The sequence below is a fragment of the Mastigoproctus giganteus genome, chromosome 4 (genome assembly GCF_048544385.1).
Source record: "Mastigoproctus giganteus isolate SK-2022 chromosome 4, ASM4854438v1, whole genome shotgun sequence".
Lineage (NCBI taxonomy): Eukaryota > Metazoa > Arthropoda > Arachnida > Uropygi > Thelyphonidae > Mastigoproctus > Mastigoproctus giganteus.
In genome coordinates this window covers 16,401,494-16,427,313 of record NC_143578.1, presented here as the reverse complement: position 1 = coordinate 16,427,313, position 25,820 = coordinate 16,401,494, and the positions used below count along the sequence as shown (strand labels likewise).

At 34.4% G+C, this 25,820-nt stretch overlaps 1 protein-coding gene across 2 annotated transcripts in view; it reads right to left on the bottom strand.

The window, feature by feature from the left end:
- Positions 1-2,806: 2,806 nt before the first annotated feature.
- BuGZ (Bub3 interacting GLEBS and Zinc finger domain protein) overlaps positions 2,807-25,820 on the bottom strand; it is a 169,381-nt gene continuing 146,367 nt past the window's right edge. The window contains exons 10-11 of one of the 2 annotated variants that reach the window (XM_090372578.1): positions 21,866-22,058; positions 2,807-3,192 (exon numbers count right to left, since the gene is read on the bottom strand). In XM_090372578.1, coding sequence (XP_090228704.1) covers positions 3,053-3,192; positions 21,866-22,058 — 333 coding nt within the window. In that variant the 3' untranslated portion in view covers positions 2,807-3,052. The remainder of the gene's footprint in view (positions 3,193-21,865; positions 22,059-25,820) is intronic. The other variant, XM_090372579.1, reaches the window with a different exon arrangement.

Below are 25,820 nucleotides of genomic sequence, written 5' to 3'. Positions count from 1 at the left end.
GTTAATCTTAAGTGAATCAGGTTATGAGATCAGAGTTGATTTGGAGCTACACATTTATTTGGTATAATCTGGTGACGGAACATTTAGGACCACAATGCAAACAAAGTCCAAGGAAATATTGCAGAAAATGATCAACTCCTAGGAGATGAGTTTAAGATGAATCTTGAGGTAAGCACAAAGCAAAGATAACCAGGCAACAGAGAATAACTTGATTTGCACAATTGACAACATACTGTATAATAACAGCTCCAGGTGATGACTATTTGTTATTTTTGGTACACAGATTACATTGATAATAGTGCTCCTGTTCCAGTGGGATATTATGAATATGGGTCTGTATCAATGTGACTTGGATGTAAGGATATAATAGATGAGGGAGAGGGGGGGGTCTACTTCTTCTGCATATGATTGACTAACTATAGCCAACCTTAACTGAATATGCCTTTAAGAACTGCAACAGCGTCCAACAGAATCTGATCAGAGACCTCTCCAACTTATGGATTTAAAATATTTCCTGCTCAGTTCCATAAACAGCAGTATAGTATTTAAAACATAAGTGAGTTATCCAGGTAAGGCCTAGATCATATACCCTGATATTTCTCTGTTGCTTGTTGGAACATCTGCAGGACCAATTGGCTGATTTTTTTTTTTTAAGGGTAACCAAGAGCAGGTGCAAAGAACTCAGCCCTGAGTACCCATAGTATAACTTTGAAGCTACTTGATTCCCAGAAATATTGAAGGATGTGGATCAGAGTGGGATAGAGCATATCAAAGGCTGACAAATTGAGTATGGTGCACCTATCATGGATAGTGAAAATACTGGGGTCTGAGCTGGGGTAATTAATTATGGATGCCAACTGACTTCTCAAAAATCTCAGAGAGGTCACATCCAACTTCAACAGAAGGATAATCTTTGGAAGCTTTTAGATTTCCATTTTTTTATTTTAAATGGCACCTTTATTTTTGCCACCAGTCACAAATATACCTAGTTAAAACAACAAACACATACACAGAAATCATACATATATGTTACTACTTGTTACTTACTGCCTTCTGATATAATGAATTTTTCTGTCAGAAACCTGATTCACTTTTTACTTAATTCACTTTTTGGCTATATTAAGCAGATATGAAGATTATCATACCTGCTTAATAAAGCTTAACTACACATTTCAACTAAATTGTACTAACATTGTTTCCAAGCAACTATACTATACTATATTTTCAAATCAAATCACACTCATGAAGAATAACTACCTTCTTATGATTTGAATTGTCTCACTGAATGTAACTCCTTATTTCTGAAACGTGGCTAATTAAACCATAGTAAACAGTATAGGTAGATGGAAATTATGGAATTGCACATATTCAGAGAACAGCTGGCAAACATTTTTAATATTTTTTTTGGAAGAATGAAATACATTTTTTTAAAAAATGTGACTAAATAAAGGCACACAGAGAGCAAAATGCAATATGTATCAGATGTAAATAAAACCATATCAATAGCAGAAAAAGAGAGAGAAGCACCAGACGACAGCACAAAGAAATATAATCATAATAAAAAAAAATAATAATAATAAATAAAAAAGTGCACACACAAACAACAGTAGGAATACTAGTTGGCAGGCTGCATTATTAGCTTGAGTGAAAATTGAGATATACCGTCCATATATTGGCACAGAACCGTGAATAACTGCAATTCATTGCATGTCAAAGAAATAAATCAACACAATCTATGGGCACAAATATTTGAACTGTATACTAGTCACAAATTCTGCAAGCAAAACAGTTAAAAAAATAAAAGGAATTAACAAAAGAAAAAATACAGATAGGGAACATACTACTGCCAGTGGTTATGGTATACATAATTTCCTCTTCACAAAATAAAATAAATTGAATGTATAATGCGTGTGTGCGTGCGTGCGCGCACATGCACGCACGCACGCACACACACACACACACACACCCTCAAAATTTGCATTCAAGGAATATTTTTTTCATAACTTTTAGGAAATGAAAATTTTCATTCTTGACTAATGGATTGCTCTATATCAGAGGTTCCTACCTTTATGAACTTGATTATCATCAACGAAAATATAATTTTGCAAAATATATAAAACAAAAAAAATATATACTTGGGATTTTTAAAAGAATAAATCTACTAATTTTCATCCCCAGATACCATTTTGCATGCATGTTTGTCTGCACCCATAACTACCTCTTAAACTAGGGTGGGAACTGTTAAAATAAGAACTAAATTTGATATTCAAAAATTTGCATTTTTGGTATATGCATAAAGTCAGTGTAACAATCAATGCCAATTAAATGTTTCAAAATGTGTCTTTGAATTTGTTCAAAGACTTACCTTTGTGTTTTTTTTTTTTTTTTTTGTATATACAATTCTCAAAATTCAGGGAAAAAAAAGGACTACAAAAATACATAAACAGAAATGATTTAATAATCAGTACTTACATAAAATGATACAGATGACAGTGAAGCAGATAATATACCACTGAAAATGAATTGAAATACATCATAGCAAAGTGCTTACCTTACAAGCAATCCATGCATTACGGTTCCCAAGTTCTCACATTATTAGAAATTAATATTTTTGTTAACAACATATACAGTAACATTTTTGACAGTAAAAATAACAGATAACATAGTTAAAACAGTTGAGAAGAATGCGTATTTACATATGCAGGGAATCTGACAGTTAAACTTGAATGAGAGTCAGTTAAACTTACCATTCTTCCACTCACAGTAAAAGTGACTTTTTTCTTTTCTTTGTCTTTTTTTTTTTTTTTTTTACTCAAATTAAGATACAATAAAGAAAACCTGTACCTTGGTGTCAGTCCACAGCAGGCTCATTATATACAACTTAATACATGGAACAGTTCAAATGCTAATTAAAAGGGTAAAATGTTTCTGATCAATTAAGCAGAACATATAAACTTCACTTTTGGCCTATATACTGATGTCACATATTCTGCTGAACTATAGATGTGAAGAATGACAGTTGCAAATGACTTATCTGAGAAATTATGCTGCTTCAATTTAAGTATGGTCGAGGACCGCCCTGCCTCATTATGGAAGGAGGTATAAGTGGAGGTGCTGGACCTTGGTGGAAAGGCATTGGTGCAGGATATGGGCCTGGCATCGGACCTGGACCTGTTGTTGCTGGTTGCATACCTATAATAATTATTAAAGTATACCGTTGAGATTTTTGTAATTCATATCCACAAAAATAAATATATAAAAAATAAAAGTAGAACACAATAAATTTTTTATTTTTTTATGAAACCCCCAAACACAAGGTATTAGAACCTACAGTACTTAGTACCGTGCTTGTGTTGGAGGTTAAAAAGACAAAAGAAGATATTTGTTGACATTAGACTTGAACTTCTGTAGACTGTAATTTTCAGGAAATACATATGAAGGAAGGTTGTTCCAGAAAACAGCAGTTGAACGAATAAACAAGGAAGATGAAAAGTTGGTTCTGTGAGTTTTGAAGTTGAACAGTAAATGGATGTTGGCTGGTGGCGGCACATGTTTGGACTGTTTTGAAAGAGAGAGAGCGGGAATTATATGAGCCAATTCAGAAGAACAGTGCCCATGGAAGTATCTGTAGAAAATGCAAGTGGCAGAAACAGTACGTCTATGAGACAGCGAGTGGAGAGACTCTGTTAGAGAGGAGTCATTAATTAACCTAAGTGCCCTCTTCTGAATGGAATCTAGAAGCCTGAGAGAGGTTTTGGGGGCACCGCCCCAGATGTGGGAACAATATTCCATGGTAGGGCGGATTTGCAATTTGTACAGAGTGAACAGCTGTTTGGAAGAAAAGTAGCGCCAAGAACGAAAGAGAAAACCAAGTTCTTTAGATGCAGAGAAAGCAACATTTGTAATGTTCTTGTGCCAAGAGAGATTATAAGTTAGAGTAATCTCCAAAAAGAGATATATCATCTTGCCTAGAAATCAGTGTGTCACCAAAGATAAGCATAGGAGCAGAAGAATCCTTTTTGCGAGATATAAGACAAGACTGAGTTTTAGAAGAATTGAAATCAACTAAGTTGTCTTTGCCCCACTGGAGATCAACATTTAAGGAATTAGTAGCTGATATTCGAGAAGTTGAAGCTGATTGAGCAGTGCAAGATTTCTCAAAATGGAAAGTGGAATGCAATGTGCTATCATCAGCAAAACTATGGATACGATTTCCAGTCAATGGAAGGTCATTAATATACAAGAGAAAAAGTGTGGGAAAGAACTGAACCTTGGGGTACACCAGCATTAGTGGAGAAGTTAGAAGACATTTACCATCACCATCAGTAAGTGCGATCAGAGAGAAAACTGGATAACCAATTACAAAAAACAGTTGGCAAATCATAAGATGGAAGCTTGTTTAGAAGACCTTTATGCCAAACACGATTGAAAGCCTTTGAGATGTCAGGAGCAACTTCTTGTGTTTCACCGAACTTTTCCATTGAATTTGTCCATAAATGAGTAACATTCATAAGCCAGAATATCACCAGTGGATCGACACTGACAGAATACATACTAGAAACCTTCCGTCTGATCGTTGATCAGACGGAAGGTTTCTAGGTAGTTTAGGATTAGAAAGGGTAGAAGTAATTGCAATGGGACGATAATTGGATGGGAAAGATTTGTCACCCTTTTTTAGGAACTGGCTGGATATGAGCAAATTTCCAAGCAGAAGGAAAAACACTTTTGGAATAAGAAAGTGAAAAAATACGGCAAAGTACAGGAGTAAGTACAGGAATAAGTTCAGGAGCACAGGTTTTGAGAACAAGTGGAGAAATACCACCAGGACCTGTAGCTTTCTCAGCATCAAGATTCGTCAAAATCCTTCTGACATCCTTTTGACGGAAGACCACAGGAGGCATTGAATGGGGCATGTTGAGAATGGTGGTAGGTGTTTTACCAAGATCATTAATACATCAGTTGGAAGAAAAATGGGATGCTAGCAGGTCAGCTTTATCCTTGGCTGAAGTGACCAGAATGCTCGACTACCATTAGGGCAAGAAGCAAGTTTTCTACTCTTAGAAAACTTGCTACTTTTTCTTTTACTTTTCTTTTTCAAAATGTAGTTTGGACTGATTAATAACTGCTTTACAAATGTTGTGAGCTTTGGTGTAGGAAGTGTAGGCAGAAAATAAAACTGAAGAATTGGAAACAAGTGAATTATGATATGCAACATTCTTCTCTTGAACAGCCTTAGCACATTTATTGGAAAATAAAGGTTCTGATAATGGATGAGATTTTAAAGTGGAGTGTGGAATAAAGGATTCCATTTCTACAAGAATAATTTCACTGACACAATCTGAGCAAACATTAACATCAGAAGTTTTGAAACGGTAATCTGACAAAGGAAAAGAAATCTTGCAGGTCATCCTATTTTGCATTCTTGTAATACCAAACAATACAAGGTTGAGAATAGCCATGAGATAAAGGCTCCATTGGAGAAGAGACAATCACCAAGTTGTGATCTGAGGTCCCCAAAAGATCACTCACTTCGACTGTGTACTTAGAAGGGTTGTTAGATAATGGTTAGGATTGTCCGGCATTCTTTTAAATAAATAAACAATCTGTGCAAATTGGTCTTACAAGAAATTTAGGTTATTTCATGTTGCAATACACTATACCTAAATCCAATAAATATACATTTCAACAATGCAATATTGAAATTTAATGAAAACTTATATTTTTAGTTAAAGGCGTAACTAAAAATGAATGCCTCCAGAAACCTAGCTTACCTGAAGGGTTCACAACGTGTAGATAACAAAAGCAGGAAACAAAGTTGTCTGACAAGAAACTAAGGCTTGTTTCATGTTACACTACACTATATTTAAGTCCAATAAATATACATTAATTACATAACATTGAAATTTAATGAAAGACAAGAATAAAAATTAAGTTTAAATTATATCATGATGGAATTTCCATACTTTCAGTTAAACTACTTAACAGACAAATCTAAAAATGAAAGCCGGCAGAAACCTAGTTTTTCTGAAGAGTTTATACATATAAATATAAATGGCATATTTTGAAATTTTTTATGTAACCCAGGATTTATTTCAATTCCCCACCAACTACCAAATTACACATTAAACTGTAAATATCCATGTGCTGGAGAGAAAAAAAAAAAAATAAAAAAAAATATATATAAATATATATAAGTTTGTATTAATATATTGAATGAAGAATGCATAAATGGATGTGAAAGTTACAAAGAAACTAGAAGGGTGAGGATAGTTGAAAAAGAAGTGTAGTAGATATGTGAAAGGTGAAAGAATGTTAATATCCTAAAAGTTATAATGAATAAGAAAATTGTGCTAAATTACTAGGTTGGAGAACTGTAAAGAAAAATTAGTATGGCAAAATACCAATAAAACAAAAATAAAAATAGAAAGTGGTACAGCTGTCATCAGATATGGGGGGGGGAAATATTTAGGTAATGGTCGAATATAGGTAAGGCAAAAGTGCCTGATCTGATGACAGCCACAAAAAATATTGATACATGATCAGGTATTTCATCAGGGGACTACACCTGACCAGGTATCAATATTTTTTGCGGCTGACATCAAGGTCAGGCACTTTTGCCTTACCTATATTCGACCATTACCTAAATACATTTCCCCCCCATATCTGATGACAGCTTGATTGATTTGGTAGTTGTTGGCGCATCGGCTTCTGTGGCCATATTGCACCTCCCAAGGTTTTTGCAGTACTTTGATCCAAGCCCGAGGCGGGAATCGAACCCACGACCTTTGGGTTGCCGGGCAGGTACTTTACCCACTCAGCTAGCCCAGTCGGCTCTGATGACAGCTGTACCACTTTCTATATATACTTTTTTTTTTTTCTTTATTTTTGTTTTATTGGTATTTTGCGGTACTAATTTTTCTTTACAGTTCTCCAACCTTCTATTGGCTTAGTAATTTAGCCCATAATTTTCTTAATTCATCATAACTTTTAGAATATTAACATTCTTTCACCTTTCACATATCTACTACATTTCTTTTTCAACTATCCTCACCCTTCTAGTTACTGGCACTTTGTGTAACTTTCACATCCATTTATGTATATTTTATTCAATATATTAATTCAAACTTATATATACTCTTGCATCCTTTAATGCTACTTTGCACTTTTAGATGCATCTGTCATACTTGACTCATTAATCTTTCATTTACTGAAACCATTTAATCAACCGAGTATTTTTTATCCTATGTAACTTTTTAAAATTTACATTTAAGGGTTTACACATAATATTCATATACATATATATATATATATATATATTTTTTTTTTTTACAGTGGCGCCTAGCTATACGACAAATCCATATTCCACTAACAAAGCAACAATGATAGCAACTATTGCTATTTTTGTATTCTTTGTGGTGCTGTCATGGTGACTGGCTGCTATGACAAACATCTAGTGAAAACAAACCAGCATTGATGGCTATATTTTTAACCCAATACTTGATTGAACTGTTTTCTTCTATGAAAAAAACATAAGGAACTGATGAAATTTATCCAGTACAGTAAACCCTCAACTTCACAGACTAAAAGGGGGAAAGTGATGGCTGTCAAAGCAAAAGTTCTAAAATTTTTATATCAACTTTTCATGCACTCAATCTTCCTGTGAACAAGAACAAAAGCCCCTGAAAACTGTTTTCAGCAATTGTTTTCTTCTGAAAATACTATCAGTTTTAAACAATACTATTTACTAAAAGTGAACTTTCAACTGTCAGTTTCTTATAGTAAATGCAATTCTATATTGAGGCATTGTTTACAGAGAAAATAATTTTATTTTCTCTCTAAACAGGCAAGTTTTAAAAATCTCCCATGTACACGTATAATATCAATAAGGGTGATTTCATTCTGGGGCTCAAGCTTTCAAGTCTGAAATAATAAAGGAAGAAGCAACTGGAGTGAATGACAAATAAACTAAAAGTTTTAGTTTAGCTGTCATCAAGACCAGGTCACTTCTTCCATTACTTCAGATTTCAAAATGGAACATCACAGTGGTACTCAAAAATGTCAACACAATGACAAGCTGTTATATGCTATTTAATCAAACCTGGTCTAGGGAATTTATAATTCCTAACAAATTTTGTTATTAATAAACTTTGTATATATGTTTGGTGTGAAGTGGCTTTAATTTTGTTTTATTCTATTAATTTTTGTCATCTGTATATTCATTTTCTCAGTTTTTGCTTGTTGGTGATGAGTCTACTGCATCATTATTCATAATGTCATTGTATTTTTCAGATTTTGATTCTTATATACTGCATATAGTATGCGCTATATGCATACTACTACCAGTGCATGCATCAGATGTGGTGCCTGGTGACAGTTTTTTTTTACGTTTGTGGAATAAATAAGTTAATACTTATATCATTCTACATGCTGCTGCTGGACTAAAAAAATGCAAAAAGTAAAGCTAGCTTCAAGTGGGTATTTCAGAATTAGAGGAACAAAGTAACTAATTTTAAAACAACTTTACATATAGAAATTTTGAAACAGAGACAAAACTGTTTACTTCAAAAACTCTTAACTCAAATGTTTCAAAACACTGGGACAAAACTTAATTTCAAAATCTCTCTGCCTGTGTTTCAAAAACGCTGGCCGAGGAATCAGGTTTTCTAAACATTTTAACTCAACCAAGCCCAAATTTTAAAAACACTGGGATGATTTAAAATAAACCATACTGTACAGAGTATAAATCCTATTATTTCTACCCAATTCCATTTTCTGACATGCAAAATGTAACCCAATCTCTCCTCAGAAGACTGAACTAGACTGATATTGTGATGGGGGGGGACAAAAAAACCAACATTCCCTTTCCCAGCTATACATAATGTTTCCCCCACATTATTAAACACATTTTTCTGAAAAACAGTTGAGAAATAGAAACCAAAGAGGTGGTAGGGGTGGATAACCTGAAAAGAAATATAAATTATAGTGCAATAGCCAGAGAAATTATGAAGCACACAAATATCAGCTGGAAACACATATAATGGTTAACTATAGTACAAAATATAAACAAGACTGTATTGTTGTGCACCACCAATCCAAACGACTTTCTCAAAGGTCAGCCATTCAGATTAGAGGAAAAAACAACAATACAACGTCCTCAGTTTCTGTAGTGATCAAAATGCATATGGTAATGTTAGGTGTATAAAAATAATTTAAAATTAACCATAGACCAAATTGTACAAATCAAGATGAAATTTTGTATAATTTATAATAACGAATAATAGTACATATGCATAATGATTACTGCTGACCCAAAACAGAAAGAAAAAGCAACTTACTGTGTTCAAGAAAGAGAGGCACATCCACATGTAGTCTAGAGCACTTTTGCGAGTAAAATGAAAAGGACACCAACGGGATAGTAATCACCTCTAGTGAAAATTTTTTTAAACATGATAAACCTTGTTAAAAATATATGGATATAGGTGACCTCTATATTGAACACAATAACTATTGTGCTCACACAACATAATTGTTATATTTTTCAGATGTTGAATTGTGACAACTAACAAGTTAGTAAATGTGATGGCGACACCAGCAACCCAAACAAACTAGAACAGTATTATTGCAAGAAATATAAAAATTGTAATGAATTAATCTAAGGCCAGTATAAGCAGTGTTGAAGAGGAAAAACTCCAAATACCATAAGTTTCTTTACTGAATTAGTTTGTTTTCTTAACACTCAAAGAAAAATAAATCATTTATATTGGAGTTCTCAAACTTTAACTCATACAGAGTATGACAACTTGAGCTCCAAAGGTTAGAGCTAGGAAAGAAATAAATATACCACTTACTTTCAATAAGTAAAGTTTAATCTATATATGAAATATAGCTACTCTGTGTTGAAACAGTACATAAATGTTCAGTCAAGGTTTTTTTTTTTTTTTTTTTACTAAGTATAAGAATCTACCGAGTACTGTGTACGAGTTAAAAGGTTGAGAAGAACAAAAGACTTGTTGACGTTGTACTCGAATTTCTGTAGATTAAAATTTTCAGGGAATACATACAAAGGAAGCTATAAATTAGGAAGAAAAAAAAATTTATTCTGTGAGTTCGGAGTTGGACAGTGGACACAAATTGACATACAGATGTCAATTTGTGAAAAGGTATGCAACAAACTGAACATCCATGAGAGATGTAGAGAGACTGTAAGCGAAGGAGCATTAATTAATCCAACTTCCCTCTTTTGAGTAGAGTGTCTAACCAGCTTGAGAGGGGAGTTTTAGGGGCACAAACCCAGATATGGGAAGAATGTTCTATAATAACATTCACATAAAAAAAAAAAAAAAAATGATAAGGGGCAGATTTAGGATTTTACAGTCAGTAGCTGTTTATTAGAAATGTGATGCTGAGAATGAAAAAGAAACCCAGTTTTTATGGTGCAGAGAGAGCAATATTTATGGTGTGCTTATGCCAAAAGATACATGTCAGGATGAACCCTAAAAGAAAGATATGCGGGTTTGTTTAGAAATCTGAGTATTAATCAAAAATGAGAATTGGTGCACACGCACAAGCTTTTTTTTTTTTTTTTTTTTTTTTTTTTTTAAATCAAACTATTCTGATTGAAAATGAAACCTTTGTTACATTTTCAATCTGAAGTATCTTTCACATACCAATTAGCTGCTCATTTAGATTCTTTTATTCACCATTTTCACATGAATTTATGACCACACACTATCTGATTTGAGTTCAATAAGATCTGAAACAGCTATATTAATAGTGCCTTTAATAAATAACAGATTTGCCCTCTTGGTGATATTATTAAATTAAAAATGATAGCAATTTTAGGTACCAACTTGTGGCTAGTATCATTTCTAAAGTGACCAAAAATTCCAAATTTAACATACAGAATTCAAGAATTCATGTTGAATTCTGTATGTTAAAAGCTGACTAACCCAGCATTATTGCTGGGTAATATTTAAAGTACTGCCTTGCATGTGGATTTTTTTTAAGACTGCTGAAATTAAAACTACAGCAATGATGCTTAACTTTTACTAGTATGCATTACACATACTTAAATATCTTTCAATAAAGTTATTTTCAAAAAATTTTATTACAAAATTAAACATAGGAGTAAGTACTGTTAATCAAAAAAAAAAGAAACAAGTCATTTAAAAATAAAAATTAGCAATTGCTTTATTTGCAATGCTTGAATTTTAATTTAAAAAACCTCTTGGTAGACTATTTTCAGTGTAGATTTTACTTGATCCATATTTTAAATCAACTATTCATATTCTTTAATTTGATATTTAATATCAAATTAAAGAATGAGGCCACAAGATTTTAGGTGTTATAGTGAATGATGATGTAATTTGGTAATAAATGTTTTTGAAAAGTCAACTGTATTCAAAGTAAATTGAAAATGAGCATTACAAATTTTAAAAATTAGTACTATGATTACACATTTAGTATACTTCTACAACACATGTGTAAAGCAGTCAATTAACTTTAACAGGAGGTATGACAGATTCTGTGATCTTTTGATCCTGGTGTATCACAGAATGCTGTTAAAAAGGACTTATTTTTGAAAGGTGAAAAGTAAGGTTCTAGTTTAACATACAGTGGCTATTTAATTGTTAATTTAATCAGTAAAATCCCGTCCCAGCAACATTCTTATTTATTTACATCTCTAATTCTATGGTGGACGGTACATGAAGGGCTTAAGTCAAACAATTTAATTTTTCAGGATAAGGAAAACACACTTCAAAACAGTCTGCCAAAAAAATGATGTTTGACCATGTTCCATAATTGATATTATTTTGTATTCTTCTTCTACAATGTGAATTTGTTAGTGAATTTGTGAATTTGTTGAGGTTTTATTACTTTTTTTTAAATGACATTTAATGTAATTTTAGTCAATTATCAGACTTAAGTCCTTTTAATTCGTGGAAATCTGCAATAAGGGCAAGCATGGAAGTACAAAATTTAACAGGCAGATGTAAAATTATTTTATTTTGAATAATAAGCTGATTGTAAAGCATGAATAAAATAAAAATACATTATGCAAATAACTGGTGCAATTCTACCACTTTGCTTATTGGAGGCTTGAAGTTGTGAAACTCAGGTTTAGTCTCCAGAGCAAAGTTTCTGTCCCCCCCCCCAATGGTTTTTCTCCCATAAAAAAAAAAAAGAAAAAAAACCATTAAAGGAAGCTCTGAAATTGAAATATTGTATATCAGTAAAACAGCAAATACAATTAGCAAACCTAATTACTGAAAAGTTAAAACAAAATTGATCAGTTGGGTCACAATCAAAACAGTATTTTATAGTCATTATTAACACATTGGAACGAAAAATTCACTCTGCATTAGAGTTCACCGGGATTAATTTCCTCTAAATTAGGGTCAATGCACCAAACATGAGCTGTTGTTTTTAACTTTAAATCAAAGTAGAGGAACACAGGAGGTATAAGATGAAGCAGGTCGAATGAGTCTTTCTTTTTCTCAGCTGAAATGGGAAAGACCTTGTATCTTTTCATAAGAGGTGCAGTTTGGAGACTGTTCTTAATTACCTCTTTGAAGGAGGATCTCTACAGTACACAATTCCTTCTTCTTTAAAATATTGCAGACATTGTATGTTGTGCCACTTAAAATGGTTCACCTTCCTTGTTAACTTTCCTAGCAACTAAAGCTTTTTTTCAACAAGGATGCAAAATCAAAGAAATTGTCTTGTATTATTCCTTTCACAGTAAGTTGTTGTTTCTTTGGTTCATCTAACTAGCTGATACCAATAATGAGGGTGGTATATGGGAAATAGAAGTTTTCAAATAGGGTGTGATCCACATCATACCCCGTGTGTGACCCGAGATCAAAAATTTATGATTAATTGCAGAAAAATCAACCATGGCCTTTAGTAACATTGCCGACACGTGGGTGTCCTTATTTTGACCACCACATGTATCAGAATAGAATGTCACCTCTAGTGAAATCTTTTATCTTCTGACAAACTAAAAGGTGGTATAAGACAATTTCGTTAGCCACTCTCCCTGCTACGGCTTCGTGCCACATAAAATTTGTTTATTTTCCAGTTGCTATGCCATGCACAGTTAAATTTAATATTCACAACTGGCATTATCAGATAATATTGCAGGTCAAATGCGAAACATTTTTTGTTGGATCATTCTTTGCTACATCTTTGTCAATTATTTTTGATCTGTATGCCAGGTCTGCATTTTCTTGGTGGACTTTCAATGCATTATTTATTTCATTTCACATTTCCCTTGCCATAAGTGTCAACTTTTGGTGTTTAAATGACAAATTCATATTGTGGAACTTCACATATAGTTTTCTTGATACAGAGTTCTGGATCTTTTCATAATACAAATCATACATGATTTGAATATTTAAATGACAAGAAAGATATTTCTAATCAAATGCCCTTCATGCATAATGACTTTCATGACAGGGGAAAGATTGTATAGGGTTCTTACTTCTTCAAGTTCTTCTTCAGTCCTCTTGTCAACTATAAGAAACTATCCCACTGGTCAGGTGTCATAATACCAGATGTACTTAATGCTTGTTCTTCAGAATGCAAGTTATAAACATTTTCTTTTCATCAAGAGTTTTACTTAAACAGTCCTAACACACAGTATGTCTGATTCCATTAAAGTGGAAAAAAAAATACTCATTAGTAACCTCTCTTATTTTGGAGCCATCAGGTTTTCTTTTTCAGATGATGGCTTTCTCTGTGGTATTGATATGTGCAGCTATAAAAGCTACTCTGTTGTCTTGCAAGTTCCAATACCCCCTAAAATGGCATTCTGCACTTCCCTATATGAGAGTAAGTAACACTTGTTTCTGCATTCATTTAGTGGCTTGATTTCTCATCCAACAATTTCTCTTCCTTTATAGTTAAAGTACACCTCCCAGCATTCTTTTTTCTTTCCTTTCTTTATGAACTTTCTCTGTCCACTTCTTTTCAATTTGTTTAGAACCAGGTTTCTGCGGGTTTCTTTTCACCACCTGTGGTATCACTGTCTATAGAAACCACTGGTGAAAGAGCTGCAAAGTTATCTAAACTATAAGTTTTCTCCACTATGTGATCCTTGTTTTGAACAGGAAGCTTAAGGAGAATACTGAATATTTTTTAAATTACTGCAACCAGATTGATTTTCACAATTAACTGATTTAGCCCACACAAAGGTCTTAAAAAACCAGTCATTACTGCCTTTAAAATGTTCTTTACTTTTCTTTTTATTAATTTTTACATACTCTTCATCACTGCTTTCTCTTTCTACAAAGGGGATGCAAGTTTTGTTAATATCACTGTCATCTTGCATTTCATTAAACAAGGAAGGTAACTCTACATTACTCTGCAACAATAAAGGTTTACAGGACTCTTCTTTTTGCACTTTCACAACATTCTTCCATGTACTTCATTTAATTCAGTGTCCAAATGTCAAGGTGTGTTTTTTTTTATTGCGGTCTCCAGAGTTTCCTCTATATGCCGCTGTAGCATGTTGTTGTTGTGTTTAACGACATATAGGCTGCTAGGGCCATAATGTGTCTTTCTAATGGTGAATATGAAATATTAGCTTTAACATAATAACTATATTTTATGATATATTCCTACAGGAAAGTAAATAGTTCTTTTTCATTAGAATCACCTCCCAGAATCTGCAATAAATTTATTGATGACTGTGTATTAGCAATTGATTTAAAGGTGTTTAAGCAGATATTTTGAAAGTGGGGACAGTCCACTAACAAATGGTGAATGGTCAGTTGTACTTGACATGATGTACATTGGGGAGTGCTGTCATTAGTTAAGTAGATACAGGTGAGTGAGGTAAGTATGCCCAATCTTTAGCTTCCTAAAATTATTTCATCTCACCTGTTTTTTCGGAAGCTGGAGAGCCACAGCTTTGGTTCCTGTTTTATTTGGTAGTTTATTTCCTGGATAACCTTTCCAGATTAATGACCAGCTATTATAACATGCTTTATGGATAATGTGTTTGTAATCTGTATATGGAACTTGAATAGTTTGCGAAATAGTGGTTTCTGGTTGTTTGGCTGCATGATCTGCTCTTTCATTGCCGGATATGCCAGAATGTCCTGGGATCCAGCAGAATGAAACCACTATTTCGCAAACTTGAATAGTTTGCGAAATAGTGGTTTCTGGTTGTTTGGCTGCATGATCTGCTCTTTCATTGCCGGCTATGTCAGAATGTCCTGGAATCCAGCAGAATGTCACAGTTTGGTTCAATTCCTTACAGGCAAGTAACTTAGAATGAATCTGTTTTATTACAGGGTGAGATGAGTTGTTACCACTTATTACAGCAGTGACAGCACTGAGTGAGTCGGTGTATATTAAAGTAGTCGTAATTAAAAATTCAGTTATCTGATCAAGAGCTAAATTAATAGCATAAAGCTCAGCAGTAAAGATACTGCATTCTGTTGGTAATGAAACAGAAATGGTGAATGAAGGGAAGATTGCTGCAGCACCTACTTGGGTCTCAGTTTTTGATCCATCTGTATAGATTTTACAGGCCTTTGAGTTAGAAGAGTGTTTCATGTAATTGTGCGATATTGGAGGGGGAAAGGTGTTCTTACCCCACTGTTGAAGCCGCTGTAGCATCTGAAAAGGCAAAAGCCTAGGCTGGCAAGTGTAATGTATGTAGGGTGCAAGTATGTGTGTTGTGTGCCAGCACCTGGCAACTTCGTGGCCAGGGACACCTGGTCCCCCGCCCCCTGACTCCCAACCTTGGCCATGAGGAGGTGCACCAGGGACTACCCTTTAGCTGAAACTCTTATTGGGCTATCAGCAAGCCTGGGAGCCCCAAGGTATTTGGGGGAAAGGAAGTGGAAATAAGAATGAAAAGTATAGGGATTGGAAGGGAAAGTTGGATAGAAGATAAGGGAAAGAAGAAATAGACATCCCCTGAAGTAGAAGAGAAAAGTTTACAGAAAAAAGTGGACTATATTCTATTTACGTTTTTAAAACCTAATCTTATGATTCTTGGGTAAATTTGATAATAAAACAATAAAACCTGGGTTTTGAAAAGAAAATGCTCAAGTTTTTTTTCTACCAATCTATCAATAGCTACTAACTATTCAAACACCAAAACCTCAACAATTTAACCATTCAATTCTTCTCATCAATCAGGCAATTGATTTCAGCCACACCAAAATATCTGTTCAGCTATGGGATAACAGCTATGAGAACAAAACAATCAAGTAGAACACACGGTAAGAACTATGTCAGGCAGTAAGAATTTCCTTTCCTATAGCCTGAGTGCAGCACAAGCACCCAAGTACAAGAACAGCAATTGATTTACATCAAATGAGCAACGCAATCGTAAACCATAATACAAACTTCAGTATGAATAGTGCAATAAATTCAAAGCCAGTTTATAGAACTGGCTTTGAATTTATTTTAACATATTTTGAATTTATTTAAACTGCAGTTTAATTTGAACTTGAGATTCTTTAAGAACATATCCTGAGCAACGTCCAATTAAAGTTTATGGTGGTATATTGTAACTTCAATCAAAGATAAGATGTTCAGCTGTCTCCTGGGCCCCACATTTACACAATGGGGTAGACGACAGCCAAAGAATATATAATTTATAGTAAGGCTACCATGTCCAGATAATAGAAATGACACATTTAATCCAGGATTTAGCCGCATTATCTGTTGTTTAGCAATTTCCAAGACATTTGGAATGAATTTAAGTTGTTCTACCTAGTTCTGCATGTGACCAGTTTGCTAGTAGTTGATTAGTTCAGCTCTAATTCTTGCATTATCTTCCTTTAATGACAAATTCAAATCCAATGCGAAGTTCCAAATTCTTGCTGACAAAGCTATCCTTCTGGAATACTGAAGGTAGTGAAACATTACTTTGTAATTAATAGGTAATTTTCCATTTAACACCTGCAGGCTAGAGTAGAGACTGTTCTACAATTTCTAGATATGGCTAAAAGGAAAACCTTTGAGCCCGTATAATATATTTTTTAACTCAGTTTGCAACACGAAAACCCCAGGCTCCTGCTGCATAACACAATATCGGGATAAAGATACATTGGTAATATAATTTAATTGTTGTTGGCCTAATGCCTCAGACATTTTTAGAAATCCTGATTAATTTTGCTGTAAGAGTTTTGATTTTCTGAGCCACATATTTAGCGTGCGCTATAAAATTAAGACGGTCATCCATCATGATTCCTAAATATTTATATGTTCTTACAATTTGGATTGCATTATCATTCAATCTAACAGTGGGTGGTCTATTCAGGTTTAAATACCCTTTCATTAATATTTTTGTTTAGTTTTTGATGTAGAAATTTCTAATTTGTGGGTAAGAGACCAACAGTTTAAATTACTTAATTTCATTAGCTCTCTCCTCTAACTCTAACCTGGATTCTCCTAATACTACTAGGTCATCTGCATAAGCAATATTTAGGACTTTCTTGTGTCTAACAGCACACCACCTATCAAAGACTATGTTCCAACAAATTGGACCAAGTATGGATCCTTGAGGACAGCCCCTGGTAACTGGCCCAGAGACCGAGCAAAAGCCTGAAGAAACTGTTATATTTCTATCATTGAAGTAATCAGAAATAAGTCTATACAGAGGGGCAGAAACCCCGGCCTCTCAGAACCTCACCAGAACACTCTGCCACCATAAGGTGTCAAAGGTCTCTTGAAGTCCATGAAGAGACCAAGGACATGTGGAAGTGGCAATGAACTTGCAGAGTTAATTTCGGCAGCATTCACATCTGAAACAATAGATTAGCTAATAAAGAATGTGAACAAGCCAAATTAGTTTTGAAGAACATGGTAAGTTATGGTTTTTTAGATTGTTTTGTTAGATTAAGTTAAAATAAGTTAAAATAGACTTGCAATTTCAGATGGTTTTGTTCAATAAAATAGCAGGGTAAAGAATTTCTATTTAAACAAATGCATGCAAGTTAGTTTTGAAGATAATGACCAAAGCTACTAACCTGTTCTTTGATTTGCTGTGTTAATTTTTTTTAAAGTCATGTTTAAAATTTGTTGCATTCTGCCATTTTTCATAATTACAGTAAACACTAATGACGTTTCATTAGTGTTTACTGTAATGTTTGCATACAAGACAGGATTACATTAAGTTATAAGAATGTTTTATTATGATTTTGTGGCATTTGCACATTGCTTATTTTTAAACTAAGAGATACATATGCCGTTTTTACAACCATAAAGAAGGTAGGTATGAAAAGCATAACATGACTTGAGCCCTTTTGATCCCAATGAGAAAGGTGATCAAAAGGGCATAATGACTTATATTTTTACATCACAACACAAATCACTTTATATAAATGGTCTAAAGGACATATGTTGACTAAAGCCTTTTAAATAAAGGCCCATAACATCCTCTCTTAATAGGAGTAAACTTATGCTCTTTATACCATCTGAAAGAGCATAATTCTGAGTCAGACAGCATTCATACTAAAAAATGGCTTTTCCTGCCTTCGGCCCTTTGTACCGCTCACCATAGAATTTATCACTTCATTCAAATTTTCTGTCAAAAAAAGAATTTTTCTGTCAGTAGAGAGGAAAAAGGATATGGGAGGGAGGAAACCTATGCCTGGATCTGATCCTGAAATAATAAACACACATGAAATGAAACTGTTGTCCATTATACTACTGGCTCAACAATTGTTGTTGTTGTGCATATGATAATTTTATTACAATGAAAACTAATCATATGCAGAAATGCATCATTACTTAATTTTATGTTTAAAAATGAACTCATTAAATTCTGGTTAAAACTTAGTATCAGTATTAATACTGATGACATGATGTAAAGAAACAAAGCTTCAACAGTAGCTGAAAAAAATAATTACCCATTTCATTTGCCCATTCCTGTCAATAATCTGTCCAAACCTTCCTTAAATTTACTCAATCTATCCACACAACGACTAGGCAGAAGTTTATTCCAGTCAATTACACTTTGGCTGAATGCAAATTTCTGTGCATGTATTCTGCAACTATTCTTTTTCTGTTTATACTCTGCATGACCACTAAGTCAGAGGAGTTTACCATTAATCATTTCAACAAAGAGTATAATTGTTCACTGTTTTAGCAGTCGAGCAGATTTTATCCACAATCCACTATTTTAGGTTGTGCCACTTGAGAAGAAAGAGTAAAGATACCATCAACATTTGGTTTACTTAACCCTTTAAAGTTGCAATTTACAGAACCCAGTCTTTCTTGATAAGAATATCCTTTTGTGCCCCTCAACTAATCCTTTTTGTTCTTCTCCGCATCTTTCCAACAGATCTATGTCCTTCCTAAAATGAGGTTTCTGATCAGTATTCCAGATGTGGACTAACCATAGCTTTATACAATGGGATAATCACTTCTTTGTCCCTGCTGGAAAAGTTCCCCTATATCAACAACAGAACCCCATGGACTGCTAGCGACAGTGTTTGACACTGTATTATGCACCCAAGTTTTTTTCTTATCAACTACAATGAGATAGGTGCTATCCATTACATTATTTATGTTAAACCTCAGCTGCTATAATTCAGCCAATCTGCTTAATTTAGCTAGATCTTATTCTTGAATAAGATCTAGCTAAATCTTCCTAATTATTCTCATTAAACACTGTGCCAACCTTTATCTCATCAGCAAACTTAGACATGAAACTTGAAATACCTACATGAATAACATTAACAAATATTAGATTCTCCTTTTACCAAATAGTGATGGATCTACTATGGGTAATGACTCCATTAATTTCCTCACCTCTAATAGGATCAATATCTCCAAACAAGAACTGACTGAAATAATAAACCAGTTACTTAACTGCTCTAGTCTCAGGGCAGATAAATTTACAAGTTATGCTCTTAAAACTACTAGTTATTACTGCATTGACATCCACATAGTCTTGGTAAACAGAATGTTCAGAGAATTCTGGGTTCTACCTTCTTGGCTGGAGTAAAGAGTAATTCCCATGCCTAAAAGAAACATGTCAGGCTGTCATGTTTGACCGATCTCAGTCTCTTCAATCTGGCTGAAATTATTAGGAAAATGTCCTTACTACTTATTAGCCCAAATCATCAGTAAAAGACAAATATATACCCATTATGGAATGAGAAAACAGTCTACAACAACATGCCTAGATGCTCTAATTCTTAATATCCTTAACTGTTGGAATTAGAATAATCAGTTACTATTGAGACACCACAATGGATCCTTCGAGGTGGTTCCTCATCAGCCCTGCATAATTCGCTCCCCCCCCCACCCCTAAAATAAAAACCTGGGACTTCTCTCTATTTTTAGACTTCAAACTTACCTTCAAAATCCACAAAACATCTTAGTAAAACAATATGAAAAAGCTTTTCAGTAGTGAAGTTAGATTTAGTAAGATTAAAACTATGAAGATTATCTTAAAATATTCAAATATTTCTATATCTTTACATAATCACATATTCTGCAAACCTCTGGTCAACATCAGCTGCATTTAATCGGAGCAATATGGCCTCAGTTGCTAATGCTCCTAAAAACCAAATAACAAACAAACAAGCTGCATTTAATCTGAAACATTTTTGCCATAAAAACCTAGATACTTAAAGTGGGCCAGAAGCCCTGGTCACTTTCCCATTCCCTATCCAGATCACGGGTTTATGAAAGATTTAATTTTCCCCCTCTTGCACAGTTTTGCAGTAAGAAAGTAATTTCATGGTGAAACAAATCACAGGAGAACTAAGACCATGTTAACATCTCAGATTTTGTTGGAATCAGTGTTCCATCATCCTCTCACACATGTTAACTTCAAACCTCAATAGATTAATAAAATTTAATTGCCACTCACCAAACCCTGCAGTACAGCTAATGAATAAACTTGATCTTGATGCAGACCAGTGGTAAAAAAAAAAAAAAAAAGGAATACAGGCAGATTCATTTAAGAAAAATGTGAATTGTGCTTTCTGTCAGCTTTATAATTAATCATTTAAACCTCTAATTTAAAGCTTAATTTGTTACCTTTTCTCGTTTAGACTCTGCTGGTATCTGTTCTTTGGTCTTGCAGGTGATCATACGTACTCAAAATAAAAATCTTTTGCAAATACAACTTAATCTGCATGTTGGGTTTGGGGATATAAAAATAGACCCAAGCCCCACATGCAGATTAAGTTGTATTTGCAACAAAACAAAATTACAAATATGGCAAAGCTTTAATTCAACAAGAGATAATTCAAAATCAAAAACATTCCCAACCTGGAAAGATAAAGTTATACGTTTTATAATGCTGAAAATTCAAAATCTAGTTGCTTTTTGTTTGGACTCTTATCTTGCAGTTGTGTAAAAATCTTCCTACTCTATAAAAAATGTAAAATATCTTCTACAGAAGTTTAAAACTAAGAAAAACACATAGGTTCTGCAATGACATTCTGAAAAATGTCAACTCTGTGTGTAAAGATGTATGGATACCAAGCGGGCAAAAAAAAAAAAAAAAAAAAAAAAATCATTGTATACTACAAGAGATCAGAACTTAAGGTAGATTTACATACTATATTTGTGTGCAATACAATAGCAATTATAAAAACTAGTGATCATGCAGTGAATGATTAAAGAATTACCCACTGAACAAAACATACTTTACATAATTATCTGGTTGAATTGCTATTTGAAAGATATTTCTTCTATAACATTAACACTCTGAATTAAATGTACCACCATTAAATTTCAGTCAAGTACTCCCAATATACATATAAAAATTTGACAGGTTTTAAAACTAGCGCTTCAAGCAAATTAAATATTTACTTACTCTGAAAAATTTCTGGACCATACGTAGAATGTAACAAGCTGAATAAAAAACACAGGCACTTACCTGGGGGGATCCCCATTGGAGGCCTCATCATATTCATACCGTTCAGGATAGGTGGTCTTGATGAGGGCATTGGTCCTGGACCTGGAGACATCGGAAGGTTTTTTGATGGACCAGGCATCATCATACCACCGGGCATTGAGCCACCCCCTCCTAATATCACTTGATATTTTGGCATTCGAGCTCTTCTCTCTTCCTGTGAGGAAAAGAAACACAGTTCTTTAAAACCAGCAGATTATAATTTCATTAGTTATATTTTAATTCTCCTAACAAAGAAAATACGAAAATTGAATTAAAAAGACATTCACATCATCATTTAATATTAGTAAGCGCATTTGTCTTCTCCTCTCCCACATATTCAATATGCAAATGCATTCCATTCCATTTATTGATATGGATAGTATTGCTAGTGGCAAATGATGCAAGCTTAAGTAGGATCAACAAAAAAAAAAAAACCATATAATTTCATTTCCTCTAATAATTTGTCTCATTCTTGTTTAAATTATAGAAGTTTGTTCCAACAATCAATTATGAGGGGTGGTCAATAAGTATTTACAATCATTAGAAATATTTGAGTTAGGGATTTCAAACTTGGTTGGCATTTTATCCTTTTCTATGTACCTACCAACTAGAGCTACACACTTTTTCCATCTGTGGATAGTCTTTCTGGCCTCTTAAATGTAACTGCTCATTTTGAGCAGAAAACCAGGCTCCCAGTCCATTAATAACCTTCTCATCAATATGAAATTTGTGGCCCACCCACAATGGTTACTACATTTTAGATAGTATTGTTGGGAAGAATGTGTGAAGGTGAGAGGTCGGGAGAATAAGGTGGATGCTGCAAATTTTAAAAGCCACACCTGATTGGCAAGTCCACTGTGAGAGCAGCCTTGTGAGGGAGCATTGCCAGATAGGAAACAGACACACCCCTGGATAGCTTCCCACATTTCTTCAACTTCAGTTTTCTTTAACATTCCCAGGAGGTTTCTGTAGTTCTCCACAGTGATGCTGTTGCCTTTTTGGTTTCTGATTGGTAGACAACCATGAATAATTTTGAGGGCTGGTTAAGACTAATGTTTCCACTGTTTGCTTATCTGTTTTGTTTCTAGGTCATAGTGATATACCCATCATTACAGGTCTGCATGGGCCCAGCCTGAGGGCCGGGTAACATGAAGGATGTTCAGGCTCGGCTCAGGTACAAATAATTGTAATGAATTGTTATTTGAAACATTTCAGACTTTTCGGGCTATTTCTTACATATATATATTTTTAAATATATTTTTATGTATTTAATTTCTTAAAGATTTTTTTTAGAAACAATGTGTATTAGTTATCTATTGATTGACCAATAAGGTGCACTTTACCAACATCTCCAGAATTCACCAAAATTTGTAATCTTTCGTGGAAATAACCTGGTCTGTATTTTTGCTCAGTAAAGCATAGCCTTAAGTATTAAGTTGCAATTTACTTTACATCGAGAGTATGATATGAGTCATTATATCCCCCAACAATGGGTCCCTTTTTAGTTGTATGCGTACAGTATACAGTATTTCTTAATAAAAGTGTGATCCCGTTAATCCCTAGTCCTACTATATCTGAGATTTTGGGTTGACCTACTCTCAATTCTAACATTCACTTGTAACACTTTCTACCTGCTTCTTTGCTACATTCAATACTGACTGATAATTGAGAAATACAGGTAAGAATGAATGCTTACATATCATTCATACAGGGAGCATTGTCAATAACAGTCAGTTCTAATTTTTTAATTTAAGTAGCGGTGGATATCGATATTCATTTTGGAATTATATTAAATATGGTAAAAAATGGTATTCAAAGTAATGCTAGCAATTTCATTTATATAAAAAGTTTCAATGGGGGGGGGGTGAATTTGAAAAACAAATTTTAGCTCGAGTTGGGCTGGATAAAAACAGAAAAAAAATGCAGGCCCATGCAGACCTCTACCCATCATTCATCCATTATTACAATTTGGTCAAAGTGATCATCAGTATTCTCTCCTCTCTGAACTAATCAGGCTGCCACCTCAGATGTGCAGGAACTCGTGCATTATGGCGCAAACAGGCAAATAGCTAATGTTCACTTCATTTGCTATAAAAGTCACACCTGATTGCATTTTATAGGTCATACATCTGTCCTCAAGGACTAGCTGTTCCACTTTAGCCACAATGATAGGGTCTGTGGTTAAGAAGGCCTTCATTCTCTTGGATCATCATGCACTGCCATACCTGAACTGCATTTTTTCAACTTTTCAGTCTTGTACGATGGGAAATCCTTTTTTTTTTTTTTTTTTTTTTTATGTGTACCCCAAACACGAGAGGTATTAGAACCTATAGTACTTAGTACCGTGCTTGGGTTGGAGATTGAGAAGACGAAAGAAGATATTTGTTGACATTGGACTTGAACTTCTGTAGATTGTAATTTTCAGGAAATACGTATGAAGGAAGGTTGTTCCAGAAAATGGCAGTTGAATGAATAAATGAGGAAGATGAAAAGTTGGTTCTGTGGGTTTGAAGTTGGACAGTAAATGGATGTTGGCTGGTGGTGGCACGTGTTCGGACTGTTTTGAAAGAGAGAGCGGGAATTATAGAAGCCAATTCAGAACAACAGTGCCCATGGAAGTATCTGTAGAAGAGGCATGCAGCAGAAACAGTGCGTCTATGAGACAGCGAGTGGAGAAACTCTGTTAGAGATGAATCATTAATTAACCTAACTGCCCTCTTCTGAATGGAATCAAGAAGCCTGAGAGAGGTTTTGGGGGCACCACCCCAGATGTGGGAACAATATTCCATGGCAGGGCGGATTTGCGATTTATACAGAGTGAGCAGCTGCTTGGAAGAAAAGTAACGCCGAGAGCGAAAGAGAAAACCAATTTTTTAGATGCAGAGGAAGCAATATTTGTAATGTGCTTGTGCCAAGAGAGATTAGAAGTCAGGGTAATCCCCAAAAGAGATATATCCTTTTGCCTAGAAATTGGAGTGTCACTAAAGATAAGCATAGGAGCAGAAGAATCCTTTTTGCGAGATATAAGACAAGACTGAGTTTTAGAAGGGTTGAAATCAACTAAGTTGTCTTTGCCCCACTGGAGAATTACCTGAAGATTGGCATTTAAGGAATTGGTAGCAGATTTTCGAGAAGTTGAAGCTGATTGAGCAGGACAAGGTTTCTCAAAATGGAAAGTTGAATGCAATGTGCTATCATCGGCAAAACTATGGATAGGATTTCCAGTCAATGGAAGAAGGTCATTGATATACAAGAGGAAAAGAGTGGGGGAAAGAACTGAACCTTGGGGGACACCGGCATTAGTGGAGAAGTTAGAAGACAGAGAGCCATCAACCATCACCCTCAGTGAGCGATCAGAGAGAAAACTGGATAACCAATTACTAAAAACAGTTGGCAAACCATAAGATGGAAGCTTGTTTAGAAGACCTTTATGCCAAACATGATCAAAAGCCTTTGAGATGTCAAGAGCAACTACTTGTGTTTCACCGAACCTTTCCATTGAATTAGTCCATAAATGGGTAACATAAGCCAAAATATCACCAGTGGATCGACACTGACGGAATCCATACTGGTGATCGTTGATCAGACGGAAGGTTTCTAGGTAGTTTAAGAGTTGGCGGTTAATTGATTTCTCCATTACTTTGGAAAGAGTAGAAGTAATTGCAATGGGACGATAATTGGATGGGAGGGATTTGTCACCCTTTTTAGGAACTGGCTGGATATGAGCAAATTTCCAAGCAGAAGGAAAAACACCTTTAGAATAAGAAAGTGAAAAAAGGCAGCAAAGAATAGGAGTAAGTTCAGGAGCACAGGTTTTGAGAACAAGTGGAGAAATACCATCAGGACCTGGAGCTTTCTTAGCATCGAGATTCGTCAAAATCCTTCTGATATCCTTTTGACGGAAGACCACGGGAGGCATTGAATGGAGTGTGTTGGA